Source organism: Macaca mulatta, chromosome 9 (assembly GCF_049350105.2).
Source record: "Macaca mulatta isolate MMU2019108-1 chromosome 9, T2T-MMU8v2.0, whole genome shotgun sequence".
Taxonomy (NCBI): Eukaryota; Metazoa; Chordata; class Mammalia; order Primates; family Cercopithecidae; genus Macaca; species Macaca mulatta.
The window spans coordinates 138,950,083-138,969,941 of record NC_133414.1 but is presented as its reverse complement, the minus strand read 5'-3'; the positions used below and the strand labels follow the sequence as shown (position 1 = coordinate 138,969,941).

Sequence of the window (19,859 nt, the reverse complement as noted above, 5' to 3'; positions counted from 1 at the left end):
TAAGAAGGAACTTTAAAAGTGGCCTTGTAGCAACGTCAATGGGGGAAATTCTAGAACGTATTAAAATACCAGTGATATCCCCGAATCATCTGACGAGCACACAGAGTCGTGTAACTGACTTGCCCAACCCACCGACAATGCCACATATTTATCCAGCATGGACAAGGCACCCATCTTAGCTCAGGAAGCCAATCGGGATGGGGCCCTCAATGGGTGCTTCCCGCAGCCACGGGGGCTGCTGACCCCATCACCCACTGCATTCCTGAGCTGAGCCGACTCTGCCTTAGTCCTGGAAGTGGCGCCCCCTCCAAGACCTAATCCCCACCAACAGAAAGCTTGTGGTTCTCCAGGCAGCTCACGACATTTTGCTAAGATGAAATCTCTCCCTCTGCCATCATTCAATGTTCGACAAGGCGTGCCAGGGACCACAGCAGGTGCTAGGAAGAGGGAAAGCAACAGGATTCAGCCCTCACCCTCAAGGGCTCTCCGTCTAGCAGGGGACATGGAGACACCACCTGCCCCCAGGGGACTGGAGGGGAAGCATGTCGCAGAACTGCAGAAAGCAACACGGGATGAGGCGGGGGTCATCCAGCCTGGGTTGGGATAAGAAAGCTTTTGTCCCTCAGAGCAACAGGGGCTGATGGCCACAGAGCCTGAGTATGGAAATAGCACAGACCATCATCGGGGTCACTTAAGTCTCAGGCCTCCTGCAAACACCCCACCCTCCCCTTCCCTTTGGCCTCACTGGGCTGATCCTCAAAGCAACAACCCCCAAGAATAATGTGAAGAAATTTGGCCACTTGGCCATGGTGCCTGGAGGAACAAGACCATTCCTGCCTTTGAAAAATGGGCAGGAAAACACTTATGATGGTAGGAGGATGTGAAAATAAATCTTGTGAAGTTAATAGAAGCACAGCAATTTGAAAGAAAAATAATCACATTTCCCTCCTGCTAAATCGGTATTTGCCCCTAGTAAAGTCAATTATGTTAAAGAAAATAAGTTATTATTTTCGAAAAATAAAAAAGAGGTTGATAAGTGCCTTTATTCCAGCAAATAAAACTCCAAGAAGCAAATGCTTGACCTGCTGCGTTTAGGAAGGTCTCTAAGCAGCCTGCGTGGGGTTTCTTAAAGGAGATGTTGGGATGAGCCACACAATTCCCGTTAATCTGCACATCACTCCTGGGATCAGACCTCAGGAGAAACTCATGTTTGTCTCTCAGAAGGGGAAAGAAACACTGCCAGCTCCTAATGATCTGTAGACAGCCAAGAAACTAGGCCGAAGGGCCCCCACACTCCCTCTTAGCTTTCTCCTCCTCCAAATCCTCCGTGCCCACCTGTCCGAATCCTCCGTGCCCACCTGTCTGAATCCTCCGTGCCCACCTATCCGAATCCTCCATGCCCACCTGTCCGAATCCTTTGTGCCCACCTGCACACTCTGCCAGAACCAAGTCGTTGGGGTTTCTAGCTTTTCTTCCCAAATATACAGAAGTGACTTTGCTGACTTTGCTGCTAATAACACAGTATCATTAGTAACAGTAAACAGCTGTTGAGTATTTACTGTGAGTTAGGCCATCCTGCCCCACTTAACCCCGGGACAGTTGGCAATGTCTGAGACATCCTGGCAATGTCAATGGGGGAAATTCTAGAACTTATTAAAATACCAGTCATATCCCCAAATCATCTGAAGAACATACAGAGCTGGAGGGGGACCTGCTAAGTGTCCAGCAAGGTACAGGACAGCTCCCCAGGGTGAAAAATTATCCTGCCCGGAATGTCAATAGTGCCGGCGCTGAGAAACTGTACTGACATGAAACAGCTCATCCAACTCTCCAGCAACTCTGTGCAATAAAAAGTACTATCGTCACCTTGGACAAGCACACCAGCCGGGCACAGGGGGCTACAGTCACACACCAGCAGGCAGCAGCAGCGACATGCAAGCCCGGGCATCAGCGGAGCCCCCGCTGCATGCTGGCAATCAATCCCAGGCATCAGTGGAGTCCCACTGCACGCTCGCAATCCCGGGCAGCCTCCCCTGGAAGTCCCTTCTTTGTGTTGATGCCACTTAATATTCACAGGGACCAGGCAATGAGCCTCAGGCAGGTCACTTTGCGGGCAGCACAAGCTCTCAATAGGCAGAGCTGAGTCCCTCTCATCCAGATGAGGGCTACCTACTGCAGGTCCAAGCTCCTAACAACTACGCCTGGCTGACAAGAACTCATACCCAAAGCTCCATCACCCCAGAATCTGCTCTAGAGGGTTCTGGCTAAGGAACTAAAGGAGGAAAACTCACAGCTCTCTGCGCTCTGGGGGAGACAGGCCTCTAATGTCCTTAACCCTGACTTCTTAAACCTGGCCCCGGGTGCACACAGTCCTCGCATCTCCTCCCTACTCTCCTCCTCCTCCTTCCCACTTCCACCTAGGACTCCCAGGCCCTAAGGACTCAAGACCATTCTCACTGGGCCCTCAGTTCTCGCACAAGCCTGTCCCCACAGCCCGGGATGGAACAAAGGGCTGTCTCTTCCAGAAGGGGTCCGGAGGCCAATGTGATGAGGCCAGCAGTGCCCGGGACCTGACCCAGATCAGCCACAGACCCTGTCAAGCTGAGGCAGGGGAGCGGGAATTGCAGACTGTAACCTGGGACCAGCCAGGCACCCAGCTGGACAGGAGTGGATCTGGGAATGAGGCCAGGATGGCCACGAAGGGCATTTTAAAGGGCTTCCAGGCTGGCCGCAGGCACCCACAGTCTGAGGACATCTGATCAGAGAACCAGAATGAATGACAGGCCCTGAGAAGACAAAACCTGAATGTGTTGGTTTAGCTGTGAAAAAATACAACATCGACAGTTCATTACCCACAAGCCCAAAATACCCACAAAGTTCCCAAACCCAAAGAGATGTCTGTAATTCATTTAATAGCAAAAGTCTAGCCTGAGCGGAGAGGAGCTAATGACAGATGGCTTCCCTCGTGTTGTGAATGTTCACACACTCATGGCAGCGGAATCAGTGTGCTCGACGCCAGGGTGTTGCCCAGAGCTGCTCGGGGGTGTCCGGCACGGGAGCCACAAGCACAGCTCCCACCTGTCTCTCCGCACTGTGACAAACTGGAATTCTGAAACACCACTGGCCTCGAGAGTTTCAGATATGGAAGAGTTGGCTGTATCAGACTATAAACCCCATGAGGGCAGCTGCGGATACCAATGTCTAAGAACAGAGCTGACAAGCAAACAGGAAGGAAGGAAGAAAGAAGGGAAGGAAGGAAAGGACAGGGAGAAGGAAGGAGGGAGGGAGGAAATAAAAGAGGAAAGGAAGGAGGAAAGAAGGAAGGAGGGGAGGAAGAAAGGACAGAAGGAATGAGGGAAGAAGGGGAGAAGGGCGGGAAGAAATGAGTTATTTCGAGGCAGAGTCTTCTTTAACTTTTCTGTGGCTTAGGACAGAGGTTCCTAACCGAGGCTGAAACATACAGGGTTCATCACCATTCGTCTCTATACATAGGTTACACAGCAGCCCAGGCTAGCTGCTTATGCAAGATGTTCATCTACTCACAACATAATCAATTACTAGAAAATTTGTCTACTAGTAAGTAAAATAAAAATTATAAAACTTTAAGGAAAGTGAAACTCAAAATGCCACACTGCCCTTTTCCAATTTAAAACAATCACCAGAAACCGTATATTTTCTCTATAAGAAGTTAATATTGACTGTGTAACAGTTTAACATGAATAGCCCAACACTGAGTAGTAGTTTCTCTTCTCAAAGCTCTTCCACACACACTATCCTGCTGTCTCCCCTGGGCAGAGCTGAGATGCACAGATGTGCTAAGATAGCCCTAACTCCAGGTAAGCGGCCCGGGGTTCAGGGAGGGCAGAGGAGGCAGCAGTAAGTGCTGTGCCCAGGAATACCAGACCCCATTATTAAGGCTCCCAATCCAGTGCTCTAAACTCCACACCACAGTGTCCCAACGCCTAACTTTTAAGTCACTGTTGCTCTCCTTGATTTAATTTTATAGCCTTTTTCATTGCATACATACTCAGACAAGTGTTATTTCAGAATACAAAGATTCCATTCTATAAAGACAAAAAACACTTAAAAACAAAGACACAGTTCTCATTAGCAAGCTTTAGTACACAGCCCTCTGAGGCCAAAAGAATTTTAAATAGCACAGCAAAGGGGCCTGGGGTTTGCATGTGTTTTTGGATGGTGGGAATAGGAACAGCCAGATAGATATGAAAAGGACACATTGAGGCCAGGCACGGTGGCTCACGCCTGTAATCCCAGCACTTTGGGAGGCCAAGGTGGGCGGATCACGAGGTCAGGAGATCGAGACCATCCTGGCTAACACGGTGAAACCCTGTCTCTACTAAAAGTACAAAAAAATTACCGGATGTGGTGGTACGCGCCTGTAATCCCAGATACTTGGGAGGCTAAGGCAGCAGAATTGCTTGAACCCAGGGGCGGAGGTTGCAGTGAGCCAAGATTGTGCCACTGCACTCCAGCCTGGGCAACAGAGCAAGACCCCGTCCCCCACAAAAAAGAAAGAAACACACTGAGAAAGCAGCACTGCTCTTGGGCTTGGTACACCCTGAAGAATATCCTGAAATCTATAGGACATAAGTAGCAAAATACACCCCAAGGAAAAAGGCGGCATCTGTCCTTGGCATCACTTCCATCTTTATAGGGACATGAACATCTGTTCTGCCAACTGACTTTCAGGGTGAAAGTCCTGAGGATATACAATCTCTGTGCTCAACGTCAATGAAGCTGAAGAGTCCAGACTAACACTCCTCCTGGTAATGGAAAATAAGCATTAGTAGGAACACGTGGAGGAGACCACCGAATCCACATTCCCCTCTTCCTGCGAGGTACACAGTCAGATTACACTTCCCACCCCACTGGCCGCAGGTCTGACCAGAGACTCAGGTCAAGGTGAGAAAATGTGAGCAGAAGGGATGGATACCACCTACAGCCCGGGCCAGAAAGAAAATCTATGCACAGTCCTCATCTCTTCCTTTCCCCATCTACAGACTGAATGGCAAAGGGCCCAGGAGCCTCGTGGAGGGCAGACTGGCAGGGTCGAAGGAGGCAGAGTCTCTGAATGGCTGGGCAGAGCAGAGCAGAGCTCCTGCTCACCCTCCCCACCGCCTGCTATGACACAAATGAAAAACAAACTTGTACTGTATGAAGCCAGTAAAATGTTGGGGCTGTTTGTTACAGCAACTAACCCTTAGTCAGAAAGGAAATCATGACTGTTACATACATATACCTAAGTTTACCTAGTGTAATCAATTAAGTTAAATCACTCCCCTGGGTGTGGTGGCTCATATCTCCAGTCCCTGCACTTTGGTCAAGAGTTTGAGACCAGGGCAACATAAAAAGACCCTTTCCCAATCTCTTTTAAAAAGTTTTGTTTAATTAGCCAGACCTGTAGTCCCAGCTACTCAGAAGGCCGGGGTGGGAGGATCACTTGAGCCTGGAAGTTCAAGGCTGCAGGGAGCTATGATCTCATCACTGCACTCCGGTCTGGCCAGTAGACCAAGGTCCTGTCTATAAAAATAAATAAATAAAATACAATTTAAAACAGAAACAAATCACTCAAGATGGCATATAAATTTTCCATCACACTCCTCAGGAGATGCAGCAAGAAATCATAGGTCTAAACAGCAACTGCAACTAGATAAAGACTCAAGGTAACATTTCTGATGAGAGATGTAGAGATCTGCCTTCATCCTGTCCCTTCAGGGCCCCCCAGCAATCAATAAGAACTACAGTCCCTGATCTAACCTCAGAACTAACATTAAAATTCTGACCAGCACTTTGCAACAGGCCGGGGCTACAGAAGCAATGGGGCCCAATGCAGCAGGGCTGGGGAGAGCCTGAATTAAGCTAGAGATTCAGTCCCGGGCAACACGGCCTTCTACTTACAAAGCAATCAATAAAGGATGAAAGAAACTAACGTTATCAGGCACAGACCACGGGCCGGTTTGGGCTAGGTTTTCTCTTTCTCCTAAGAAGGGCCCAAAGAGGTTGGCGTTATCACCATTTTTACAAAGGAGAAACTCAGGCTTAATGTAAATAACCCCCAAGGTCACACGCCTAATAAAACACAAGGCTGATATTCAAAGACACATCTCTACACCTCTAACCTGAGCTGTTTTGACAAGCACATGCTATATGCCAAGAGAAAGGACCCTTTTCTCCTCAAGGCACCCAAATGAAACTTTAACAAACTGACAGGCATCTGTCTGGGGTGAAACCATCTGCCTTTTGAAGGTGGGGAGTGCCTGCGTGGACACTCGGTTTCCCACGTGCATGTGAGCATGTGGATACCTGCAGAGTGCCAGGCCAAAACTGAGCTTGTAAGTCATCATCAAGAAGCCCGGTGTCATTTATTTCACAAGCCAAGCCCCCTCCCTTGCCCCATTGGCCCCTGATATTAAAGCGCTTTTCTGACTGCCCAAGGCCATGGAGGGCTGTGATTGGTGTGAGTGGGGGAGAGAAGCCAGCCTCCTGGGCTGTGGAGAAGAACAGTGCCCCCTGGAGTTGTGTGGGACAGCCCTGCGTCACTAAGTGTGCGACACCAGCATCAAAGCCCGGGTTTTGCCATCACTGTCCAACTGGGATTCCAGAGCCAGTATGAGGGTGGTTGCCCTACTCATGCTACAAAAACATAAATGATAAGAAAGTGGAAATAAATCCAAGCAGGATGTGTGAATATCCTAATGCTAAATGCAGCTGAAGCCCAGGTAGGTTGAGCTCGAAGAGACTGAGCCAAGCTCACAGAATGATCACACTTAAAAAGAACTGCTCTGAAGTTCCTGTTGGGGTGCCAACCAACTGATTGCGTTGTTCTGTCACTAATTTGATTACAAGGAATTTCCAGATCTGAATACAGACACAAATCAGAGTCCATTAGAAAGCTCCTAACCTCCCTGGAGTCCAGTAGCACCAGGACCCACAGCCTTGCAGGAAAAAAAAAAAATTCAAAGGCCACTAAAGACAGAGTTCCGGAAACTGTAGATGAAAAGTCTTATGTTATCAAATTCACACCGTTATGGGCTACATTGTGTCCCTCCAAATCCATATGTCAGTGTTCTAACCTCAGAAATTCAGCATCCTGGATGTGTCACTGTATTTGGAGACAGGGAATTTAAAGAGGTGACTAAGTTAAAGTGTGGTCTTTAGGGTGGGTCCTTTTCCAGTATGAGTAGTGACTTTTTTTTTTTTTTTTTTTTTTTGACAGAGTCTTACTCTGTCACCCAAGCTGGAGTGCCATGGCATGATCTCAGCTCACTGCAAGCTCTGCCTCCCGGGTTCATGCCATTCTCCTGCCTCAGCCTCCCGAGTAGCTGGGACTACAGGCGCCGCCACCATGCCCGGCTAATTTTGTGTATTTTTAGTAGAGACGGGGTTTCACCGTGTTAGCCAGGATGGTCTCAATCTCCTGACCTCGTGATCTGCCCACCTTGGCCTCCCAAAGTGCTGGAATTACAGACATGAGCCACTGTGCCCGGGTTTTTGTTTCTTTTTGGGGGGGATGTATTTTCGCTCTTGTTGCCCAGGCTGAAGTACAATGGCACAATCTCGGCTCACTGCAACCTCTGCCTCCCAGGTTACAGCGACTCTTCTGCCTCAGCCTCCCCAGTAGCTGGGATTACAGGCGCCCGCCACCACATCTGGCTAATTTTTTGTATTTTTAGTAGAGATGGGGTTTCATTATATTGGCCAGGCTGGTCTCTAACTCCTGACCTCAGGTGACCTGCCCACCTCAGCCTCCCAAAGTACTGGGATTACAGACGTGAGCCACCGAGCCTGGCCATAGTGGCCTTATAAGAAGAGGAAATGAGGACACTGGCACACACAGAAGGAAGACCATATGAAGACACAGTGAAGACAGCTGTCGGTAACCCAAGGAGAGAGGTCTCAGAAGAAACCAACTGCCAAAACACCTTGACTCCAGCATTGCAGAAAGGTGAAGAAACACAGTCCTGTTGGTTAAGCCACCAGGTCTTGTGGTCCTTTGTTATGGTAGCTCCAGTCAACACACAAATTCCACACTGATTTCAACATCAGCCCCAAAGCACTTCCCAGGACATCAATAAAAGCAAATTGAAGAACAGTGGCTGATGGCGAATACAATCCATTTGCATAACAATGTTTCCAAACTGCCTTAAGGTGCATTAATTAGTTCCTGTGAACTCCCATCAGCCCAGCCTCAGTGAGGCAAAGCCCACAGTACCATCCTGAACAGCGCTGCTTCAAAACGGGGAAACCAGACTGGAAGAGGTTCAAACACTCACCCTGGGTCACATGCATGAAAAGTGGCCTTGTCAAGGCTAAAACTCAAACTCTGACCCCTCCTGGCGTCGCCTCCTCATTTCCTCCCTGAAGGCCTTCCAGATGCACTGAAGGGTCTGAAAAGTGAACATCCTGACAACCACATCTTGACAAGGGACCGCCTAGTGTTAACCGTGGTCTCCACACTGCTGCATGTGCCCAGTGAGCCTTCCACTCCGTGATGTCTCCTCAAACTGGATCAAAGTCCTCCCCTGAACACACTCGACAATTTCACAGCTCAGTGGACCCGCGCCTACCGCGCCCCACCAGCACCCGCTGGATCGGCCACCTTCTCCTGTACTGCGGCAGCACAGGAAGCTGCACGCTGGCTCCCAAATGAAACCAAGGCAAATGCAAAATCCAACTACAATGAAAGACAACTACACACCTACACAAGCAGTAAGGACAGTGACAAATGATGGCAAGGATTCCGAGAAATCTACAATCACATATATGCTGCTGGTGGGAATGTGAACTGGCACAGTTACTCCAGGCAAGTTTGGCAGTTTCTTAAAAAGCTAAACATCCAACTACCAGACAACTCAGCCTCTGCACTCCTGGGCATTTATCCCAGAAAATGAAGACTTAGGTTCACACTAAAACCTGTATGTGCATGTTGACAGCAGCTATATTTGTCACAGCCAAACCCAGATGGCCTTCAACAGGTGAAGAGTTCATCTGGGGCATATCCAAACCATGAAACGATACTCAGCAAAGCAGCAAAATCCTGGTGAATATCCAGAGAGAGATACTGAGTGAAAGAAGCCAATCCCGAAAGCTTAACTCCTATGCAATTTCATTAATGAAACACTCTTTAAAGGACGGTAAAAAAAAAAACACAGAACAGGCAAAGGGTAGCCATGATTTGAGGGGAGAAAGGCGTGAAGGGAGGTACATAAGGACAACTGAGGGGTGCTTGCGGTGCTGGAAATGTTCTGTACCTTGACTATCGATGTCAATATCCCAGTCGTGATGCTGTACTACAGTTTTACAAGACATAACCTTAGGGGGAACTAGTAATGGCTACTCATGATCTCTCTGAATTATATTTTACACCCACATTTGGCTATAATCATCTGAAAATACAAAGTTTAATGCAATCATCTGAAAATACAAAGTACAGAGAAGAAGGGAAAAGGGAGGGAGGAAAGGAGAGTGGGGACAGTGTACAAGCGTGCACTTGCTACAGCGATGGCCCTGGGGCGCCAGCACCACACCCAGCAAAGGACACCCACACAGCCTATTTCTTCCTCCCCATTTCACTACCTGCATCCACAGAGGTGATAAATGAACAAGAGACAGAACTACTGACACACGCTAAGACAATCCTGATCAGATGTCTGGTATCCTAGGCAAACAATGGCATAGAAATAAATTTAAATTTTTTATGTTTCCAAAGTAAAATCAGGTTTGTAGAAATATAATATGCCCTGATTTGGTTTTGCTGCAACTCCAGTGAATGAAAATGCCTGCATTTCTATTTACTTATGATCAAATCTAATTTTTCTTCCCCAAAGTAGCAGCTCGCTTGCTACTCTAGATAACAAAAGAGATCTCTTTTCAACTCCCACGCTCCCAAATTTATTTGGATATCACACAATTCTTAGCAATTATCACCGCTCAGAGCTAATGTGAACGCATACAAGTCAGGTTCCTCACACTGAGCAAATGTGACTTCCAACCCCATTAGAAAGTAAAACATACCATCAAGAAATCAACTTTTGAAGAAAGGCATTTTTTCGGCAACCTGTTAAATGCACACAGAAGCCACTTGTCGCTACGTTTCTAAACTTTGTGCTTTATTAAATAAAAAGTTAATAAAAGCAATGCTTCACTGAGTACTTGGCATATCTTGAACACAGTGCTAAATTCTCTGCCAACATCATCTCCACGAGTCCTCACAACTCAGCAGCAAGCAGGCTTAGTTCCACTTCACAGATGAGAAAACCAAGGCTAAGAAGTATGAGTAATTTGCTCCAGCATCCCATTATGAAGAAGAGTAGTGCCAATGCCCCATCCCGTTTGAGAGCTGTACCCTGGAAGTGGCCGAAGTGAAGAGCACACTTGGGTTCACCACCTTCAATGAACTTAGTAACAGATCTCAAGGGTGCAGAGAGCCTCACCCTGCAAGCTTCTCTCCCATCATCTGTATTAGTTTTCCACTGCTGCCATAACAAATTACAACCTAAGCAGCTTAAAAACCACACAAATTTATTATCTCAGTTCCACAGGTCACATGCCCAGCGGCTCAGGGTCTCAAAATCAAGGTATTGGCTGGCTGGGCTCTTAGCAGAAGGCCCTGGGAGGAAATCTGTTTCCAAGCTCATTCAGGGTGTTGGCAGGATCCAATTCTTTGTGACTGTAGGACTGAGGTTTCCATTCTGGTCATCAGCTAGGGGCCTCCCATAGCTCCCTGAGGCCTCCCTCTGGTCCTTGCAAGTGAGTCCCTACATCTCAGGGCCAGCAACTGTGCCTCCAAACATAGGCTCTTCTGACTGCCTGTTTCATAACTTTCACAGCCAAAGTTCCCTGTGCCCATGTGGATGGTCCTGACGACCAACTCCAGGTGACCTGAATCACATCTGCAAAGTCCCTTTTGCCACGTAACGTATCAAATTCACAGAGTCTGGGGATTAGGGCATGGACCTTTTCGGGGACCATTATTCTGCCTTCAACACCATCGCTGAGATGTGAGTGAGCACATGGTCTTCACATGTGATTCTAGAACATACTGCATCTTTTCACCTCATCTTAGGAACAGGATCCATAGGAACATAATTTTATTGATGTTGGGACATAAGACTGCCTACTGGGCTGTGAGGAAAAGATCACCTGGCCAGTGTGACAGCTAAGTTAATAAGCCAGGCCCGTAAATATGACCCACCAACTCAAAGCCAAGGGGGAAACACGTGCTGCTTAAATTTCACAGGCAGCCCCCAGTGGAATGAATCAGCAGGAACCAGCATTTCCTGCCTTTGCAGAAGGAACCCCAGATCAGCTGTTTACTCCTTTCCCAATTTTACAAAATAAACAACTGAAGTATCTCATTTACAAACAATGCTTCTAACAGATTCCCAGTACTTGCAAACAATAAGCTGTGATTCATGTTTCCAAATGAGATGGAGTTTTATCATTTTCTTTCCCCTCGTGATTCATTCATGGGCCAAGTGGCCAAAGTGGAAGTGTGGTCCACCCACAGAGCCACCAGAGTGCCTCCAGGGAAACACAGCACTGTTGTTAAGCTCCGAAAAATGCTGGCGTTGGTAAGGGTGGTGGAGGGGTCCTCCAGTAATTTTCCCTTAGGTGGAAACAGCCAATCACCTACTGGAAATAAATCCCTACATCCCAGCACCTACATCCTTCCCAGTCAGCACCCTCCGTGAGAACCACTAAAATCCTCCCACTGCACACTTCCAGACAAGTGGGGAGTCTGGGACGGCCCCAAAGCGCTCATGCTCAGCTCCTCTCCCACCCTCCCTGATGGGGGACTCTGGTTAAAGTGCACTGGATGCCGACGGAGTGGTGCTGTCTCATTATCGTCTACCCAGCGAGATGTCATCTGCACTCAGTGAGAGGAAGCACAGCAGCCACTCTCTCCTCTACCTTCAGCCCTTCACATCTTTCCTGGAATTTCCTGGCAAAACCATCCCAGATACTTTTCACCTTTTAAAATTTTCCAACACTGTTATCTGTGTTTTCTTAACTTTTTTAAATGTATTTTTTCTTAATCAAACATGGAGTTTTCTTAAAACCAAAGTATTAGCAAGAGGTGTGATGTTAGAAGTCACCACCATGAGCGCTGGTGAAGTTTCTGCAAGGTGTGAGACTCAAAGGCACCGCCCCATTCTGGCCCATAGCCTCCTCCTCAGCAAGGAGACCCCGTTCTCCCATCTATGAACATTCTTTTCAGTCTTCTCCAGACCATCCAGCTACGCTATAGGATCCTCACTGACACCACCCAGGTCTCTTTGGGAGCAGATGAAGGGTAACAAGGTCTCTTAAAATGTGGTGTCCCAAAGAGAAGCCCTGCCCATCTGCAGGCAGTCACAGGACACTGTAGCAGCTGAACCTGAGGGGGCCACACTTCACATCCAGGAGGCACCACTTACTAGTGATGTGAGCTCGGGCAAGCAATCCACCTCTTCCTTGCCTCTGTAGAATGGGAGCAGTGATGGCCCCCACTGCATCCCCAATGGCCATTACTGCACCCTTGCCATGGGCGCTTGAGTTGCTTCCTCAGCAGGGCCAGGGCTATGGGATGCCTGCTCCTCTGCCAGCCTCCTGCCTCTCCCAACTATCCACCTCCTCCGCTCTCTCTCTCTCTCTCTCTCTCTCTCTCTCTCTCTCTCTGCGGGCTAGTGCTAGTTCCCTGGAAGTCAGTCCTCAACTCTCTCCTTTACACATTACCCCCCAAAGGACCCCCACTGTCGCCACACCCCAAGTATTCTCAGCTGGAATCTCCACCTTGAACCTCCCTCCTCCGATGCAGACTGAAGGCACGTGCCAAGTGCCCCAGACTGAATCCATTAGGTGGTGCATAGGGTGCAGGTTAGAGTCTGCACACAGACGAGCTCTCCTGCACTTTTGTGAATGTATCTGAGCCTCGGTTTCCTCATCTGCAAAATGGGGAGATGGGGAGGAAGCTCAGCCATAACGGTCTTGAAGCAAGGAGGCCCCCCCCTATGCCTCCCAGCATGTGGAACAAGCTAAGTGCAGGCCCGGTAGGACCCAGGGCTGTCCCAGCACTGTCCCCACGACCACTGTTCAGCTGGCTCCGTGGTCAGGGCCCACTGTAAGTCATTAACAGCACAGAGAAGCAACTGTTCACAGAAAGGAGAGCGCTCCGGGAACAAGGGCGCTTCCCAAAAGTCAGAGGGCCAGGATTCGAATCACACCAGCAGAGGCGCAGGCAAGTCACTGCCAGTGCAGGCCCAGCACGGGCCAGGCACAGAATGGGCGCGGGGCTGCTGCTGAGACGGTGCCCTCGGAGGACACAGCGTGGGCTATGGGAGGCCACCAAAGGTCTTTCCAGTCGGGCCGACTGGCCTGGAGAAGGCAGGCGGTCAAGGATGTCTGTGGATGGTGGGACGGGGAAAAGCAAGCCCGAAAACCAAATGGGAAGATCCCGGACCCCGGAGAGCAGGAGAGCAGCCACGGCAAGGTCCCGAGACCAGGCGCACAGGTCAGGAGGAGGTGGGGGTCCGCAGGCCTCGGCGGCGGGCTGCGGGTCCCCAGCGGACGGACCCGTCTGTTGTGCCCCAAGGGAACGCCTCCCTCTCTGGAATGCGCACTCGGGTCCGAAATGTAAACTTGCAACCCGACTCCTTCCATCCCCCCTCGGAAGCGACAAAGAGCCGTGGAGCAAAAACAGGCCCCCGCTCTCCCGGACGGGTCTCCAGGTCCGGGCCCACAGGGGCGCTCGGCCTCTCGCCTTCTCTCCAAGGTCCCACACGGTCCCCAGCGAGACCGCCGAGGGGCAAGGGGCGCCGGCCACCCGGGTCGCGCCCGCTCCTCCCCGCCGGGAAAGGGCGGAATTCTCCGCTCTGACCGCGCCGACCTGAGCCCGCCCACCCAGAGCCCGGACGCGGGACGCAAGTTCGTCCAAACAGCAGAAGCCACCGCGAGACAGTGACCCCTGAGCTTCCCTGACGGGCCCAGCCGTGCAGAGAGCAGCTCAGGGGGCTCCGCTGCAGGGGTCCCGAGGAGCGGGCGTCGGAGGGGACACCCTGGGGAGGGACGCCCTGGGGAGGGACGCACCCGCCCCCATTCCCACCCTACCCCCTCCTGTTCCCGACCCGGATTCCCCGGGCTGGAGCGGACGCTGCGGGGGCGCGGGGCGGCGGGGGGCGCTGGACACTGCGCGCGGGGCGGCGGCGCGGGCGGAAGCGCCTCTCCCTGGCCCGGCGGCCGCTCGGGGCGGCAGCAACAGGCTCCCGGCACACCCGCCCCGCTGGAGCCCGGGCTTGGGGCGAGAGGCGCGGCGGCAGCGCTGCTCACCCACGCCGTACTTCTCCTCGCGCTTGGTGGGCACCCAGCGCGTCATGGCGCCGCCGGAGCCGCCGCGGGTCGGGCAGGAAACTCCGCGTCTAGGCCGCCATTTTCCATTCCTTTCGAGCCGCGACAGGATGGGGAGGAAAAAGTTTGCGGCGGAGGCGGCGTCATGTGGGACGGGGCGGGCGGAGCGTCGCGGGCCGGATGGGAAAGGCCGGGAGCGCCGGCGGGAGGCGGGACGGCAGCGGGCTCTGCGCCCGCCCTCGGCGCGGACCCTGGGCCGGGACCCCGCGGCCGCCGGGCGCCCCTTCCTCGGTCCCCGTGCGCCCAGCCCCGCGCCCCGCACCCGGGCACCCCCGCGGGTTTCTCCTGAGTTCCTGGAGCTCCCGGGGCTGGCGCTCACACCGTGAGAGGGGTGCGCCCTTGGTGGGGCGGGACGGGCGGGGGGTTTCTACGCGGGGTAGGAAACGGGCGACTTGCAAGGCGCGGGGTTAGGCCGGAGCCAGGTGGTGCGAGATCCCCAACTCGGATTCCTCCCTGGTGGAGAATCCCGGAGCAGAGCAAACAGCAGAAGCCCTGGGAAGGGCCCTCCTGAGCACGTGGCTCATTCATTCATTGATTCAACCAGTGTTACCTGAGCGCCTGCCCACCCATTGCCCGAGTGTGCTGGGGGAAGGGACGCGTCAGGTAACAGCACAGGTAAGTGCCGGCCACTCAAATGGGGTGAAAAGAGGTGGCACAGCGCTGCCGAGGGAGTGCGTTCCCGACAGATGACCTCTTGCTTGGGTACTGAATGAGTGGAGTTTTCCAGAGAGACCAGGAGGAAGCAGTCGCAGAAACCTCAGCCCGGCTTGGCTTTGCAGAAGCTGATGCTAGAATAGTTGTGGGACTCAGGATCTGAGGAAGAGAGAAGCCGGGAAAGGAAAGCCCAGGCCACGCGTGGGGCTCAAGAACGGCATCCTCGCCCAAGATGGGAGTTCTCAGGTCCCGGTGTTTCTCTTGACAGTAAAAGGTGGGGGCTTCAGATTTCTCCAAGGGAAAAGTTAAAGCAACACACACCTATTTATTTTTACTGCAATTTCAGAAAAGAGAGGTTAAAACCAAGAAATGGACAAAGCCTCCGAATGAAGGCAGCCCTTTAAATGGAGTAAATTTGGTTTCATGACACATTAATGGGGCGTCTTCTCTCCAAAGACACAGAGACAACTGCACTAGATTAGGGGGCCATCAGGGATTGGAGGAACGAAGGTAAAAAGAAGAAGGTAAGAAAAAGAGGTCCCTACCTCTGTGGGGTAGGGACAGTGCTGAACAGCAGGGCTCGGGAGCCCACAGGGAGGTGGCCAGAATGGCCACAGGGCCTGGGGAGGACCAGGTGGGGCACCATCCTGGGTGGCGAATGCCCATCACCTACCCTAGGGGCCACCCAGAATGCAGATTAAATAAACATTCAGGAATGGCAGCGGAGCTTTTCCATTTTCGTGGGTTTAGAGGGAACCTGTTGCGTTCAAGAGGATAACGTGGGACCTGAGCGTTCTGGTAAGTCAACCCCACATTCATGGAAAGCCACGGGCTCTGTTTTACTGATAAGGAACTGAAATCCCACAGAGGAAGTGGCCAGGCTCACTCACACACAGCATGCACTTGAAGCTTTCTGTGGAAATCAGAAACCTCCAGGCTTCGGGCGCTGTGGTGGTGGCCTGGTGACTCCGACCCCCTGAAGGAGAAGCATCTGTGAAGGTGCTGTCCACGAGAAGTAGGGTGCTCTATGATAAAGGACATGGTGGCCTGACCTGCTCCAGAGCAGTGAGGGCTCCCTTGAGGAGATAAGATAAACCCAGACTTTAAGGATAAGTGGAAACCAGCTAGGTGAACTGGAGTGGGAACAGCACGTGCAAAGGCCCTGGTTTAGGAAGGAACACCACTCCTTCAGAGCACGGAAAGGCCAGGATGGCCGAAGCACAGGGAACAACAGGAAAGTGACGTAAATTGAGGCTGCAAGATGTAGAAGAAGGGCCTTATTGGTCGTGCTAGGAATTTGGAATTCTGCAAAGAAGCCTGGGAAATAGATTTTGGTGACACTCGCCTTCTCTTTAATGCGCAGTTTCAATTCTGTTGGTGTGATTCTGCATTGGAGATGGCATGCTGTAATGAATGGCCAGGAGCTTAATAAGAGTCATGTAGACTTGGGAGGCCTGACCTTGCCATGCCGAGCTGCATGGCCACCCTCCTGTTTCTGGCTATTCTGTTTCTAAACCTTGGGGTTCTGACATTCCTACATATAAACTAGGGGTTGTAATATGAACCTCACAGGTCAGTCTTAGGATTGTAAGAGGAGACGTGACTGCATGTGGAAGACATCGTAAAGATGTGCTTCCTCATCTCACCCTACTTCCAGGTTCTTTGATAACCTCATGGTTCCCATTTTCTAGAACAGTTGCCGCTTGCACTCAGATAAAGGGGACTCACTGAATGCGTTAATAAGTGTAGGCAGGATTTGCATACTTTTGGTAGACCATCATATAATACATTTATAAATCAGAATCTTAAAACTCCAGGTGGAGCCGGGCACAGTGGCCCATGCTTGTAATCCCAGCATTTTGGGAGGCTGAGGCAGGCAGATCACTTGAGTCAGGAGCTCGAGGCCAGCTTGGCCAACCAGGGTTTTAGTAGAAACCCTGTCTGTACTGAAAATACAAAAATTAGCTGGGTGTGGTGGCACACACTTGTAGTCCCAGCTGCTCAGGAGAGGGAGGCAAGAGAATTGCTTGAACCCAGGAGGCAGAGGTTGCAGTGAACCAAGATCGCACCACTGCATTCCTGCCTGTGTGACAGAGCGAGACTGTCTCAAAAACAAACAAAGCAGAACAACTCCAGGGGGACCATGGGCCAGGTTTTTGTGATTGTGGCTTCAGTCCCTTGATTGCAACATGTGCCCACGTTTGGCCAAGATGTACCTGTAGCCATAGTCCTGGAAGCTCTGAGAAGATTCGTCAGCATCCCTGGGGTGTTTGGGCAGTGGTCTCATCTTGTGGCTCTAAATCAAGTCCATGGCCCTCTCTCACTGTCCTGTGGTTGCATAAACTCAGAGCTGGCTTCGTCTCCAATTCCAGGAGCCCCAGAGGTTGTGGCCTGTTGACATTTTTACCTCCTGAGTCAATGTGGCTGGACCACAGGTCTCAGTTGCCCTCCCAGACATCTTGCAGGACTTGGGTCTGTGCCATGCTTGTGGGTGTGACCAGCCCAAGAATGCTGAGGCTCTCAGTTGCTTGGTGCTGCCTGTCACTGGGATTTCAGAGTAGTGGCCCCCCGTCTCCAAGATACAACAGAATCTTGCTTCAGAGCCATGAAGAACATAATTAATATTACAGTTTTAAATCTTGAAAATTATAGTTTTAATTTTTTCAATTCAAAAAAATTTCACACATTTGCACTACAAATTCAGGAGGTAAACTCAGCAAAATCTTTCCTGGTGGAGGTACCAGAAGGCACAGTGAGTCAGTGGGGCATGTTTCTCAGTTGGTGGGAAGAGATGAGAATGGGGCAGGGATGTGGAGATTTTATGCAGGAAAAGGGGCCTGACCACACATTGCTTACCCTTTGAAAGGGGAGGAACAAGGTCTTGCAGGGAGGCCTATGCCCACTGCCTCTTGGATCCAGTGGCAGATCTGGGCATCATACTGGATGACCAGGCATGTGGTCACAATGCACAATGCCACCGTGCCCAAAAGTATATATTCAAGACTTTAGACCCAACTTCCTGCTTACAGGAAATAGAGGAGGTTGAGGAACAAGTGACACCATAATATAAACAGTGAAACAGGCCAGGCACAGCGGCTCATGCCTGTACTCCAAGCACTTTGGGAGGCTGAGACGGGTGGATCACCTGAGGTCAGGAGTTCAAGACTAGTCTGGCCAACATGGTGAAACCCCGTCTCTACTTTAAAAAAAAATCTGGACATGGTGGCACGCACCTGTAGTCCCAGCTACTTGGGAGGCTGAGGCACGAGAAGCGCTGGAACCCAGGAGGCCGAGGTTGCAGTGAGCAGAGATCGTGCCGTTGCCCTCCAACATGGGCAACAAGAATGAAACTACATCTCAAAAAAAAAAGACACTGAAACAAAGCTGGAGGGTAGAATATTCTTTCAGGTAGTAATCTGGTCTTTTCAATAGTCAATATTGTAGAGCACGAAGGGGACAGTGGAGAAGAGCTGTTCTAGATTTTAAAAGATGTAAGAAATACAACATTTAAATGTACTGTGTTATCCTTGATTGGAAACTGCTTTTAATTATCCAACACTTAAAAAAATGTTAAAGGCAAGAGGTGGTTTGAACTATGGACTGTTATTAGGTTAGATATGTATTTTTTTATTTTCTTAAGTATAATAATAGTTGTTATCATGGTTAGGTGGGAAAAGATCCTTAAATTTTAGAGATGCATGCTGGAGTATTTAGAAGTGAACCGTCATTGTATTTGTTATTTAAAATACTATAGGAATAAACAAGATGAAGCAAAATTGCTCAATCTAGGTATGGGTCTATGAGTGTTTCATCTTTCTACTTTTTTCTCCATATTTGAAATCTTTTGTATAATAAAGTCAAAGTGGGGGAAGGAGGAGCTTGAGATTGCAAAATCCGTTTGAGAAGCAGCCACCTTGACTGGCTTCACTCTAATAGCCTGGATGCTGCCTCCACTCTCCAGGTGCACTGCTCAGCATTCTCCAACAAGATCATTAAGGCAGACCCTACATGTTAAATTTCAATCAGTTTCATCAAGCAAATATGCTGTTAAACAGAGAATGCTGTGTGCTGCGTCAGAGTGCCTTATGGGCAAATGTGATGGTAACTATAAATGCAGACCAAGCAGTCCTTCCCACACTGTGTACACAAAGAAGTGAGCTCTGGAACTGGGAGCCAGGACATCTGCAGGAGGAGAATTCTGAAGTGAAAGGAGGCCTGGATATTGTTTGCAAGGCCTTGTCCCTAGAGCCTGGATGCTCTCAGACCTTCCACCTCTGGGCCTCAAGGTCTAGGACAGTGCCGGGGAGAGTTCATAGAAACAAATGTGTTTCAGACCTTGGCAGCTGTCTGACTCTGAGACAGTAACCTGGCCACTCTTAAGTTTCCTCATTTTTTTTTTTTTTTTAATTTAAGTTCCGGGATACATGTGAAGAACGTGCGGGTTACATAGATATACGTGTGCCATGGTGGTTTGCTGCACCTGTCATCTAGGTTGTAAGCCCCACATGCATTAGGTATTCGTCTTAATGCTCTCGCTCCCCTTGGCCCACACCCCCTGACAGGTCCTGGTGTGTGTGTTGTCCGCCCCCAGCCCCTGCCGTGTCCATGCATTCCTATTGTTCATCTCCCACTTATGAGTGAGAATATGTGGTATTTGGCTTTCTCTTCCTGTGTCGGTTTGCTGAGGATGATGGTTTCCAGCTTCATCCATGTCCCTGCAGAGGACATGATCTTATCCTTTTCATGGCTGCATAGTATTCTGCGTTGTATATGTACCACATTTTCTGTATCCAGTCTTC

General features: G+C 50.3%; 1 protein-coding gene across 3 annotated transcripts in view; it reads right to left on the bottom strand.

Annotated features, from left to right (window-relative positions):
* DOCK1 (dedicator of cytokinesis 1) overlaps window positions 1-14,464 on the bottom strand; it is a 549,533-nt gene extending 535,069 nt beyond the window's left edge. For all 3 annotated transcript variants that reach the window (XM_077945604.1, XM_077945605.1, XM_077945606.1), the window contains exon 1: window positions 14,329-14,464. In XM_077945604.1, the coding sequence (XP_077801730.1) occupies window positions 14,329-14,374 (46 nt within the window). In that variant the 5' untranslated portion in view covers window positions 14,375-14,464. The remainder of the gene's footprint in view (window positions 1-14,328) is intronic.
* Window positions 14,465-19,859: the final 5,395 nt, after the last annotated feature.